We start from the raw sequence: 13,480 nt of genomic DNA on the forward strand, positions 1-13,480 counted from the left end.
GTTACATCACAGGTCTTTATAAGCGAGTCATCAAACGATTCATTGAAAAACACAGATTCTTTCATGAACTAAACTATTGACTGTCTTCATGAGTGGGTCATTAATTTGTTTGCTCAGTCGATTTGGACAAATCACTGGTTCATTAGAGAATGAAACGAGTGACTATGAGTGAGCCATTGAATCATTTACTTCACTGATTCATTTAAAAACTGCTACTGTTTGTGTTGCATGGAAAGTTTTTTTGTTTTTGGTGGTGGAGCAAAAACAAAAGAAACTGGCAATAGTGTCTAAAATTTAAATGACTTGTTACAAGCAGTCATACTGTTGGCCTTGCTTATTTGTACAAAAAAAATTATACGAATCACATGGTTCCAGTCTTGTGATTTGATGGTCTGAAACCACTGTTGCAAATTAGCTCACAAGGGAAATGAATAATTAATTATAACTCGTTATTAATTATAAATATTTGGATTAGTTAATCGAATTAACTTAATGTAGCTCAATTAATATTACAATCAATTCATCTGTTCATCTGTCACAGAAAAATAACTCTTTCTTAGCTTGTAGTTTTGATCACAATCGTTAAATTGACAATGATTTATAAGCAGACCAGAATCAAGTCACAGGAATGTGCACAAAAAGTTAACTAAATCACAAATGCATAACTAATCTAAACAAACACATACACACAAATCACGCATACATGGGAAGAAAGTGGAAGTGAATGAAAACGTAACATAAGAAGAATAGAGCTATGAAAAAAGTAATCAGTTTCTTACTACAAAGCTCCTTTATTAACAAAGGGGTTCACAACTTTAAATAAACTGAACAGCGATTTAGTATATCATACGATACTTGCATTTGCTTTAGTTGTTGAAGAGTGTCCAGATGTACAGTCTCAGGAGAAAGTCTCAATGGTTCGATCCGATAGTGCTGAAGTTGTAACGGTTTTCTTCTGTGTTGAATGAAGAAATTATGATGAACTTGCGCTGTTAATTTGACTGTATTAACATATTTAGTTTTCATCCAGATAAGGGGGAAATTGAATGCTAATAAGGTATGCTGTCATAGAAAATATAGAGCAGAAGTGTAAATGCAGAACAGTGCAGAAATATTTTATTTTTTAAGTGCAATTAATCATAAGGCAACTCAAGTCCTCTCAGAAGAGATGTGTCTTCAGCCTTGTTTTAAAGGTTTCATTAGATTCTGCTGTTTGGATGGAGGTTGGAAGTTCCAGCACTGGAGCAAAGTGAATGAAGGTTATATTAGGTGACCTTTTCCCCTTATTAGCATATATATGGATACTGCAGCATAAAATTTTATTGCTTGCTGGAAATTTTACACCACCTTTTGGCTCATTAAGAGATGAAGAAAATCTGGTATTTTGTGTGTTTTATTGATTTTTGACAATGTACAGTTGATTACATTTTCATAAGCACTTACTCTATACAATCTCTGTAGGGTCTCAAAGTTAAATAGTATGAGACAGCAGGAATAATGCTAGACAAAAGAAATCCAGCTACATGAGTACAACATCTGTCAATATTCATTTCGTTTTAATTCATAATTATCTCAAGTGCTTTTTAGAGAAAAGGGAATATCTTCTTCACTGGAAGAACCCGCCCTCCAAAACGTTTAGTTTACGACCCTGGAGAAGAAAGCATTAATGGTTTTTGATAATCACATAAGGTTTAGAACTAACCGAAATGGAAATGATTGATGTGAAGACTCACACAGTGTTCTGTTTGTAACGATCCAAAGCCTCCTGTGCCACCACCTCGGAGAATTTTGGGTCGCTCCAGGGAATCTCTCCTGGCACGGTGAAGCTCATATCTGGCCCGTCGAACAGTTTGACTGACACTTTAGTGTCAGCTGGATTCTCTACATTATCCGAGCCTTTTGACATCACCTGCACATAAAATGTTGGCGATTGAGTGTTCTGCGTAGTGAAAGGGATTACAGTGGTCTGAATCGCATAATTAGGACCTACTGCCTGTATTTTAAAGAAGCCATCCTCATTTTTGGTGTGGTTAGCTAGAGAGGACACCCAACCGAATTGCTTGTTGAACAGGTCCAGCACACTAGAGGTGTTGAACATCTTCTCTTCGAATCGCTTTAGCAGGTTGTTGTAGTCTTGGGTGAATCTCTCAGCCCTGGCGAGAGCCCTCTCCAGCTCCTCCTTCAGGGGGCCTTCCAGGGGCCTCTTTCCAGAACAGTCTGAGGAAGAGAACAAGGCTCTAATTGTTAGATAACAGGGATTTCTCTTATTAAAATTATTCAAGTTCAGTGTTTGATAATATAACATGAAATCAAGACATTTAAATATTGCACTTACCAATATGCTGGATCTCCTTACATTTCTCACACTCATCCTTTAGTTTAATGCAGCCAGCCGAATTGCGGCGAATTTCCCTGCAGGTCATCTTATCGTTTCCAAATGGTTTAGTTATAATAACATCCTCGTTTACTCTCCCATCTGTGAATACAGGTTTACAAATTTAAAAGTGTCTGGGGTATAAGCTGTCTGCAAGTAAATAAATACTATTATAAGCACTATTTTATGCTGTCATAGTATATCATAAGGTGTATGATGTCATATTGCCACAGTAAACAAAAATATTGTTATACATATGTGACAAAAGAAAATATTTTGAAGAATGTTGGTTGCTAAATTGTTTCGGTTCCCTTTGACTTTCATTCTATGAACAAAAACCAATGGAAGTCAATGGGAACCAAATCTGTTTGGTTATAACATTCTTCAAAATATCTTCTTTTGTGTTCCACAGAAAAATAGAAAGTCATATGCTGCATCAAAAATCATATACTGTAAAGTAGGTACTACATTTGGTAATAACTAACAATTTAGTTGAGTAAATGATGACAATTTTCATTTTTGGTTGAACTACCCCTTTTGCAGTTTGATACACGCTCCGAACCACTGATTTGAAACAAAAGATTCGTAAAGCTTCAAAGCTTCATGAAGCAGTGTTTTGAAATCGCCCATCACTAGATATTGTTGAATAAAGTCGTTTTGTTTTTTTGGTGCACAAAAAGTACTCTCGTTGCTTCATAACATTAAGGTTGAACCACTGTAGTCACATGATCTGTTTTAAATATTTCTTTAGTAGCTTTCTGGGCATCTGAAAGTGTTAATTATCTTGCTAGCCTCACTGAGACCACATGAGGGTGAGTAATAAATGACAGAATTTCATTTTCATTTTTGGGTGAACTAACCCTTTAAGTGTGACTTTTAATGTTGTACATGTTGTTACATCCAGGCTTGTAGGTTCTGAAATTTACCTTCAGTGGAGAAATCCATATCACTTCCCATGAAGGGCCCGAATGACTCGAACATGTTTCTAGCCATCTCCATCATGGGGCTGAACATGCTGTGGAAGCTGTGGCACTCTGGGTCCTGCATGGGGGACCTGTAGATACGAGCAGCCCGGTTGGCAGTTGTATCCTGTCTTCCGAACACGCTGGGCATACGGAATGGGCTGGGGAAGAAACTGGGCTGGTGGAAGGCATGCATGTGATCGAACACCTTCATGCTGTCCATGAAGATGTTGTCTACTCCGTCGGCAACCTCTGTGTACCGTTCCTCCAGGTCTTGGAAGTGTCTGGTCTGCTGCTTGTCCTCGTCCACCAGGGTATCAATGTTCTGTCCATTTATCCAAATGGAGATGGGAGAGGTCCTGTTCAAAACCTCCTCCAGCTAAAGACAGACAAAGAGAGAGGGATGGTTGCTAGCACCAGAATGAGGTCAGGATTATTGCAGGGATGTCTGTGCAGAAGTATCACCTGTCGTCCCACCAGGCCGGCTCCACTGCTGCAGGTGCGTGAGTAATACTTAACGCAGGTTTTTCTCAAGCAGGGCTTGCACTCCTCCCACAGAGCCTGCACGGTTTCATTACACACGCTCTGTTCCTCACTTAGCTTCTCCTCCATCTCCTTAGCCATCTTCAGAGCAGTCTTTTCGATGGAATAGCACAAGAAAAAAGTTAATAAAACGTATGCATGATAAAGAGTGACTATAACTGCAGGGGGTCCAGAGAATATTTGGACACTTAAGTCATACTTGAAAATCTATGAATGTAATTACATTATATAAGAACACTTTACAATAAGGTTCTATGTGTTAACATTAGTTAATGAATTGGGTATCATAAAGTGACAATTTTTCTCAGCATGTATTGATCTAGGTTAAGTTTAATTTATAAATATATTACATTTGTTAACTCATAATAAATTAACTAATGGTAATTTATACAACTTGACATGTTAATGCATATTATATATATATATATATATATATATATATATAGTAAATGCATTAACATGTCAAGTTGTGTGTGTGTGTGTGTGTGTATATATATATATATATATGTATGTATGTATGTATGTATATATATATATATATATATATGTATTTAATGTACATTTTTTTTCAGTATCTATTAATCTAGGTTAATAGTAGTTTTTATATATTTTTCAATCATTAATTAAAAATTAATGTTAATTTATACAAATAGTATCAATATATGTAGATTATGTAATTAATTTAATAATAATGATTTATCATTTATAGATATATTATGTAGAGATATATACTACTGTTCATTGTTAATTTATTATAAATTACCAAATGTTAATTATACAACTTGAAATATGAATGTATTACTATATGTAGATTATTAGATGACCTAGGTTATTGTTAATTTATGAATAAACTATTATTCATTGTTAATTCATAATAAATTAACATTTAAAGTATAAATGCCAAGTAGTATTTAAAAATGCATTAATATATGTAGATTATGTAAATAACCTACATAATTTTTCTCAGCATTGATCTGTTAATGTAAACTTATAAATATACTGTTCATTGTTAATTAATAATACATTAATATTTAAAGTAAACAGTAGTTAAAAATGCATTAATATATGCAGATTATGTAATCTGATGATCTGTTAAAATAAAGTTATATCATTGTTAATTCATAATAAATTAACATTTAAAGTATAAATGCCAGGTAGTTAAAAATGCATTAATACATGTAGATTATGTAAATCTGATTATCTGTTAATATAAAGTTATATCTTTATTAATTCATAATAAATTAACTAATGTTAGTTTATACAGCTTGGAATGTTAAAGTAGTATTAGTGTATGTAATTTACATTTAACCAAGATTAATAAATGCTGTATAGTTTTGTTCATTATTTCAAATTAGCTACTGTAAACTATGTAACTACCTATTTTATATCATTGTTTGTGCTTAATTATTTTATAAATGAGTATAGTTTGGCTGTCTCACCTCTTTCTGTTGCTTGGTTTTCTCCAATTCAGACAGGAACCTTTTGTGATCCTCTCCTGATCGCTCCATCACAGTCTTCATCTCCTTCACCCCGGTGATGGCATTTTCAATCTGCTTATCCAGGTACTTTTCACCAAGCAGTGAAATCTCTGCCAGAAAGCAATTATGGTTATATTACTGTCCTGTGGTTGGTCACAACATGTCTGTGCAGTCTTTTTCCACACACACACACACACACACACACACACTTACGATTGAGCTCCTCTTTAGTTGGGGGTAGCAGACACTCTGTGGACAGGTAGAGTAGAGAAAGCCCCAGCAGAGACCATGAGACCTTCATCTTTGGTGGCTGCTTGTGACCGAATTTCAGAAGCTGTTTAACACAGTGGTCAGAAAATAATGCGTCACTCAATAGTGAACCTTTTTTTTTTTTCTTTTCAATTAAGCTGTGGTGAACATGACTCAGCAAGTTTATGACCATGAACAATTGCATGAACCACACTTTAAATAATGCATTTTGTAAGAGACACTCTCCTACAGACTGTGTGAGCGATAAATCCATTGTATCAGTGTATCTATTTATAGGTCTGAAACAAATAGTGTCAGTGACCTTGTCTTTCTGCGACCTTGTTGTTTCTGAGCAGAGGGCCAAATAGATTTATTGTACCACTTTGTACCATCTTAGTCCTTTTTGAAACTATTTTATATTCCATATTGTCTATATAACATCAGTCAAAATATTTACTCTTCCTTAAGATACTAGTTTAACATGTTAAACATGTCAACATGTTTTTTTTTTTTTTTTTTAAATATCAGTGTTTTTTCTGTACAGTGAAAGAAAATAGGGTCTAATGTTAATTTGTACCCCACTGTCTTTCATTGTATAGACAAAAACATTCTTCAAAATATCTTCTTTTGTGTCCTGCAGATGAAAGTCAGTTTTGTGTAAATGATGAATCATGTTTGGGTGAACTATCCCTTTAACCAGTATTAAACCAAAAGGATTTGAAGAACACAATCAGTGAAAGTGTAGCAAACTTGCAACCCTTTGAATGTTTATATGTTCCCTTCTGTGATTACATGGATTTGAAAGCAAATCCCCTTCACTAAAGCTTTCAAAACGGCTGTTCTGGCAGACCTTAATCCCAGTTTTGTGAGTTTGCAGAAATGTCTGATTCCAAGTAAGTTGATGCTGCACTTTTAATCACGTTGGACATTTCTAAATAGCAAGACAAGCCATTGGTCCTCAACAGCTGCTGCTGAATTCGTAATTCACACCAGAGTAAACATCATAAAAGCTTGGACTCAGTCGTGGGCACAAGTTTCCTCGTTTTACTCTGGTTACGTGTACATAGACACCCCAGCTCGGCCAAGTTAAAGCCAGGAGCCTAGTCACATAAGAAACATGCACAGATGTTTACAGGAAGAGCCAGTGAACGGAAAGAAATCTTGTGTACAACTTGCAGTTTTTTGCTTTCTCCGTAACCTAACAGCCTTGATGTTGTTTGTTGCAAACATAACATTTTATCTTCTTGTTCCCTTTGTTTGAATGAATCCTGTCCTTGTGCTTAATCTTGTGATATTTGTTTTGGAATTATATCTCTGGCATGTGGCGTTTATAAGAAACAAAGTGTGTCACGCAGATGGCTTGTTCTGAGTGAGGAGATTTGCTTTGTTTAATGTCACAGTATGCATTCTGAATGCACTTGACCTTAGCTTAGTTCCCTCATCAGCTTGGGGCTGCGAGACAAATTCCTCTCTGCAATGAAAAAATCAATACAAATTCGCCTAGGGACGACACAAACTCGATTCAGCCAAACAGTCCAGATAGACTTTTTGGATAATATTAACAACAAGAGGGTGGATTGTAATTCATAAACTGCATAAATTATATGTTATACTATCTCATGCCAAGTAAAATTGTACAGACAATCTTTACAGCAGTGGGTTATTGCTCAGTTGTTTGGTAATGTGCATAAATGCAGCATTAATTACAGTACAATGCAATTTTATAGTACATTAAACACCAAAAAGGTATTACATCACTGTAATCTGAATATAAATAGTGACTCACATATATGTGTGTGTATATATATATAAAAAGATATTATATAATAATATCTATAAAACGTAATTATATAAATAAACAAGATTGTCAACATCCTTATAATGTGCTCTCTGTACTCACCCTGCTTTGATGCTTTTTCTTCCTTGCAGATGGACTCTGCTTCCTCTGATTTGTTTATATACTGGGAGGCTGGGTGATGTTGACGACGTGATTCACGGGATGAGAATGGCTGTGGCTTTGGACTGTTCCAGAAACTGTTATTCTCAACAGCAGAGGCTCTCTCTGACCAGAAGTGGGCAATATTGCATCGTCTTGCTCATCTCATTGTGCTTGTAGGGGCAGAGACTGAACATGGGGTTTACGGGAAAAATGCCTTCTAGAATTTACCAGCAAAGACAGTATGTGGATAATTTGTCACTGTCAGATAGTTCCAACATTTAGTGGTGAATCACCTTAACATTACATCTGCTCTAGCGGAGCAAAGAATAATCCGGTGAATCAAGTGGAAGTAGAACACCAGTTCTGAAATGAAGTTAAAAAGTTTACCACTTTTTGCAGCCTGAGTTTAATAAGCATGCTCGACTAGACCTGTTATTGTCTTGCGTTTGACCTGATATAGTCACCCAGGTGACTTCATTTATGCGCCATTTATTTTGCCGGTTATGTAACTTTACTTACTGTAATATTAAAACAAAAAAGAACAAGGCAAAAATGTCAGTGAAACCTGCAAGACTTTCTGGAGAGACTTACACTAAGACTTATAATGCTTGCAGTCATTACAGACATAAACATGTTATTTTGTAAGAGATTATTATGTGTGTTTTGACCAAAACATGTCATTGCTTATTGCATATTACACATTAAGATTAGGCCACAGTAAATCACTCCTGCAGTGGATGGAAACTGGTGTTTCAGTTCACTAATCAAGTCATAGCTTGTCAGGTAGCTTTCATCCCTAGTCTCAGAGCTGATTTAGATTTTTGTGACAAAGCCTGAGGAACCTAAATATCAGGAAAGCACAGCTCATAATGTTCTGAAGTATAGGCAAAGGTGATTCAAAGCTTGTTTTTTACACTGTGTAGCATGTTTAAACTCATACTTTCCCCACAGGACATCTGCACAAACAACCAACACGGCCAGACAAACACTCCCTCTTCATGATGTCATGCATCTGTAAAATGTTGTCAGGTCATCCTACGCATTAAATACAATAGAGTACAAGATCTGTTTTACGCCTACTCTTAATTTCCTTTATCTAATTAATGGGGTTTGCTAAGGCAATTATTGCTCAAATACATAACCATAAGTATTAACCGTACTTAAAGGGATAGTTCACCCAAAAAGGAAAATTCTGTCATCATTTACTCACCCTCAAGTTGTTCTAAACCTGTATGAATTTCTTCCTTCAGCTGAACACAGAAGATATTTTGAAGAATATCTGTAACCAAACAGTTGAAAGACCCCACTGACTTCCATAGTAGTTTTTCCCCATACTATGAAGTCAATGGGGACTCGCCCTGCACAAATCATGTGGCTTGTAGAAGGAAGGTGTGTTATTACTTTTCTAAACAATCAAAGTTAAGATTTCACTTGGCAGACGCCAACACTGAGGGAGGGAACTAAGCATATCTAATTTGACTTGGAACAGTGAGCGACTGCCTAGACACTCTCATCACTGCAGAGAGTTTTGCACTGGTAAGTTGCACTCACATATTTCAGAATACATAAAAATAAAATTAATGACAGTGAAACCTGATGTCATGAGTCTTGGACATTGACTTGAATAAATACCTTGTGGTTTTAATTATGTGGCAATATTTTCTTAGTGGCAACAGAACAGGCATATTTCATTTACATCCAACAAATATGACCTGGTCGCCTTCTTTGACCCCCTGTCCTGTCAAATGGAGATTTCACCTCATAAACAATACCAGTGAGTGGTCCTCTTCTGTCAATATCACTCACAGCACGCTGTAAAGTTTTAAAAGTTCCACCCTATTTCTTGGCATTTTAAATGCGATCACACTGGGATTTCATATCTACTGGCATGTTGCCTTTGCCAGAACATTTTGTTTCTCCTACCATTGTGAAAGGAAATTTCCTTTCTTATTTTTACTCCGTTTTCAGATGTGAAGTTTTTAAAGGTACATTATGAAACTTTTGCTGTTCAAAATTAGCACAATATATATTATAATATATATTATACAATATATATATTAGACCTGTCAGGATGGTTTCGCAGGAAACTGCATACATACGTCACTCACCCGTGCATGTCTGGTCACATCCAAAAAAGAGAAAAGTTGCTCCAGCAACTTTGACTTGTATATGGTGTGGTTAGCTTTTGTCACAACGAGTGAGAAAGGTTGATATGGATGGAGCATGCTAAATCTTGACCCTCTGAGGAATCACTCGTTTTAAACAACGCAGAACAGAGGAGAGTCTGCTGGCAAAAAGAGAAGGCGACAGACCTCGTAATAAAACAAGAATCAAGATTGGTTTGGCTTTTCGGAGATGGCGAGAACCAGGCCCGGATTGGCTAATCGGGAGCACCGGGAAAATTCCCGGTGGGCTGGTCTGTTTTTTTTTTTTTTTTTGGCCTCGAGGGCTGGTGTTGGCAGCCCCGTCAAGTCTTCATGCCACTCCCATGGCCATATGGCATACAGGTCAGGCAGCCTGCTTCCATCAGCAAGAGTTAATTTACAAAAATAGCTGTCACGGTCCCGCAGAGTCAGTGACTGTACATATTTGGACAGTTCCGAACCTCCTTCTGCATCCATGTTTAATAAATCCCTCCTTAAATGTGCTAGCTTATGCGTCCAGCGCCTCTTTTTGCCTCCAGCTAAGCCCCGCCCACCAGGAAACGTTGCAATGTTTACAAACTTTTAAGGGGTCTATAGACCTTATTTACCAGAGAAACAAGCGCGCCGCCATCTTTATAAAATCGTCTTTGAACTTTCGTTTTGCGGTAGCCCTGTACATTTCTATGGCATCGCTGTCAAAGAATAATTAGTTGGTTAAGTGGATTTACTTGTTGTAGAGTTAATGAAAGTTATCATGAGCATTGTTATGTTTAAAGCAGATGTCTTAACAAATGTCAGTAGATCGGGAAGATTTTAAAACGAGCAGTTCATTCATAAATGTAATATCGCTGTGGAAATACAAACCGGAAGTCAAAAGACAACGAGCGCAACGCTGAAAGGGGGCGGGGCTACACAAGGTCTATAATGTTAAGAAAAATGACTCTAAGCCACCGGAGGCCGATTTAGGTTGCCTAAATAAATAAAAAGGAAGAGGGGAAACGTGCAAAAGATAAAGGCATGTATGTAGCTATTTCTCATATCATAATAGTAGGCAAAAATTAAAATATAGGGCCTATCATTTAGCTATGCTATGTTTCTTGCTAATATGCTACACACAGGAAAACAATATTCATTTTTCTGTCCAACTAGCTTACATAACCAGACAGTAAGATGTGATTTTTGTAAGATAATGTAACTTTTTTAAACAAATGTGATATTACTCACTTTAATATTTTTACTGTAAAGTTGTGCAGTTTTGGGGGATTTATGGTATTTTATGTTATTTATTTGCCTCAATTTGTAATAATTGTATATAGTAAGTATATATATATATATATATATATAAAATAGGAAAATGTTTATGTTAAAACCACTTTAAAAAAGATGTACATTTCTCAATTTCATTCAAAGTGATAGACATGAAAAATGTGCCTGGGTTTAGTGGACGATTGCTGCCATCTACTGGAAAGTAAACACTTAATTTAAAAAAAATAATAATAATATGATTTTTAACTACAGTCACTAGATGGCTAAAGAATTAATCAATGGTTCACGTTATAAAATCATTATTATATAATAAAAAATGAAATAAAAAGTAAATAAAAAGTATAAAAATAAAAAGTCCCACTCCGGCCCTGGCGAGAACTGAGGGATGTAAGATGTTGTAAAAGCGACGCGGAGATGACGTTTTTATTACATTAGTGAGTTTTATTACTTGTAGCTCTCTAACAGATTTTAATGTAAATCATTGGGAAGAGCCATTTAATTTTTCCGTAAAATGCATGCAGTTTCTTTTTTAAGTGCTAGAGGGCCAAAAGTTACATAGTGTGCCTTTTTATATAATTTAAGTAATGACAGAATTTTTATTTTTGGGCGAACCTAACATTTAAGTAACTTTAGTTTTGTCCTCTGGGTGGCAGTAATTCCTATGAAAGGCAGAGACGGACAGCACAGCTGTGGGGTCACAAGCAGAAAAGCGTTTCAAATAAATGACATCTTCATAAATATGGATAACAGTTGAAGAGACATTTTAGAAAGAAACCCCCAGAACAGATGTGCAAAATTTTGTTTTCATATATTATTAATCTCCTTCCTGCTAACAAGCATCATGTGTGCTGTAGAACATTTCAAGTGCCAGTTCTGTAACTTATTTACTAGTAAAGACCTCTGAATCAGTTTGAAAGCATATTAAGTGGCAGATGGTTTTCGTGCTAGTCTATTAAACACTACTCTATTTGCTGGCATTATTTATGGTTTTGGCAAGCAGATCAAAGCTGGTGGTTTTGGAGTAATTTGATGCATGCTAACACTCTCTGCTTCACCACATATGGAGGTACGCTTGTGCAATTAACAGCAGATCATCTGCTAAACCTCTCATTCACTTAAGGATAAGTTGTTTTTTAGTTGTTTTTAATCCAACAGTCCCAAAAATATTATTTTATACTGGTGAAATTTGATAAACCATAACCACTACAATTGCACAACATCATTAGATACAAGCTGTCAGCATGTCGCTGTTCTTTCCTCAGTAAACATGTAATAAATCTCAATCAGTTCATTTATTAAAAGCACATTAGTTTCCACATCTGTGCAAATATTAACAATGAAGCTAAAATTGTGAACTATGAACATCCAAGTGAGATCTTGCACACAAGTTAAATGAGAAACATCATACCCTTATGATCAATTTAATTCAGTCCAGTTCTTTATTTATAGAGCTGCTTTTCTGAGAACAATGGATTAGGTTAAGTGCTTAACACAGACTGTAAGTGAGTTTAATGGCTAAAAGGAGCACTGTCAAACAAGTAATATGGTATTGGCATTGTTTTTCATGCACACACTGTGATAATACTATGATTTTTTTTATTTTATATTATTATTTTTTTGGCATGTCCCATGGTATAAACAATGGTCTTCTTTAAACACCATGTATGTGAATATTTTCAAGTTCATTTAGTACTATGGTACTACATTCTTATTACTTTAAGTGAAGGTTACTCTTCTTGTCAGACAGAACTTTTACTCTCCTCTTTCTTTGTTTCTCATGTTTTTTCTTACTCTTTTCAACTTGTTTTGTTCTCTTAGGTGATCGCGGAAGAACAATAATAGACAAATGGGAGAGCTGATCTTGAGGTGGAGCAGAAGTGAGCTTGTTTTTGTTATGAACACATGAGGATGAAAAGAAACCTTATATCATCATCTTCTTTTTCCCAAATCCCCGCTCCATGAATGGAATCTGTGATTGCAAAACGTCCATATGGGACACAGAATTCCTGGAATCTCCTGTCCTAATTTGACCTTTCTCACTTCATAACACGGTAACTATACTGTTTTCTGTGATGTCTTTGCATTTGAGGCCATGATTGACATTTCTTGACTCTTAAATGATTAATAATTTTAAATGGTTTTAATTAATCAATTCTTTTATACTAACAGGGCCCACATGCTTAATCAGAAACAGAAGCCATCAAAGATATGTCGTGGAAGGAGACTGACGGTAAATGAAAAGCGGTAAAGATCATGTGCCTCCAAAGGTATTTGATACCCAAATAGAATCACATTCTATGTAATGAATTGTTTGTTGTTTCTTTAAATAAGATATTGCTAATTACAAATTACAAACATATGGTCTTAAAGCAATATTTTACCCAAATTAATAGTTCACCCTCATTTGGTGCAAAACTTTGTTTCTGCTGTGGAACAATATGTTTTGAAGAATGTTCATGCTGCTCTTTTATTTTGATCACAAATGTCAAAATCCAAACAAAGTACATTAAAAGTGGCCTATTTGA

General features: G+C 35.6%; 1 protein-coding gene and 1 long non-coding RNA gene across 2 annotated transcripts; one reads left to right on the forward strand and one right to left on the reverse strand.

Annotated features, from left to right (window-relative positions):
- Positions 1–1,375: 1,375 nt before the first annotated feature.
- clu (clusterin) lies at positions 1,376–7,664 on the reverse strand. Its single transcript, XM_048207488.1, has 9 exons — positions 7,507–7,664; positions 5,571–5,691; positions 5,319–5,467; positions 3,802–3,972; positions 3,301–3,715; positions 2,336–2,476; positions 1,991–2,217; positions 1,734–1,909; positions 1,376–1,648 (listed from the first exon to the last, which is right to left on the reverse strand). Exons 2-9 carry the CDS (start codon positions 5,656–5,658, stop codon positions 1,636–1,638), a joined length of 1,380 nt encoding a protein of 459 aa, XP_048063445.1. The 5' UTR covers positions 5,659–5,691; positions 7,507–7,664; the 3' UTR covers positions 1,376–1,635.
- Positions 7,665–8,760: 1,096 nt separating this feature from the next.
- LOC125278374 lies at positions 8,761–13,480 on the forward strand. The gene is made up of 2 exons (XR_007187131.1): positions 8,761–13,006; positions 13,125–13,480. It is a non-coding gene; the product is annotated as an uncharacterized LOC125278374 (long non-coding RNA).

This window comes from Megalobrama amblycephala, linkage group LG11, assembly GCF_018812025.1.
Source record: "Megalobrama amblycephala isolate DHTTF-2021 linkage group LG11, ASM1881202v1, whole genome shotgun sequence".
Taxonomy (NCBI): Eukaryota; Metazoa; Chordata; class Actinopteri; order Cypriniformes; family Xenocyprididae; genus Megalobrama; species Megalobrama amblycephala.

Coding starts and splice junctions, on each gene's coding strand:
- clu (XM_048207488.1), bottom strand. CDS start 5,658: ATGAAGGTCTCATGGTCTCTGCTGGGGCTTTCTCTACTCTACCTGTCC. Junction 3,973..5,318: donor AAACCAAGCAACAGAAAGAG/GTGAGACAGCCA, acceptor TCCATCGAAAAG/ACTGCTCTGAAGATGGCTAA. Junction 2,218..2,335: donor TAAGGAGATCCAGCATATTG/GTAAGTGCAATA, acceptor TCTCTTCCTCAG/ACTGTTCTGGAAAGAGGCCC.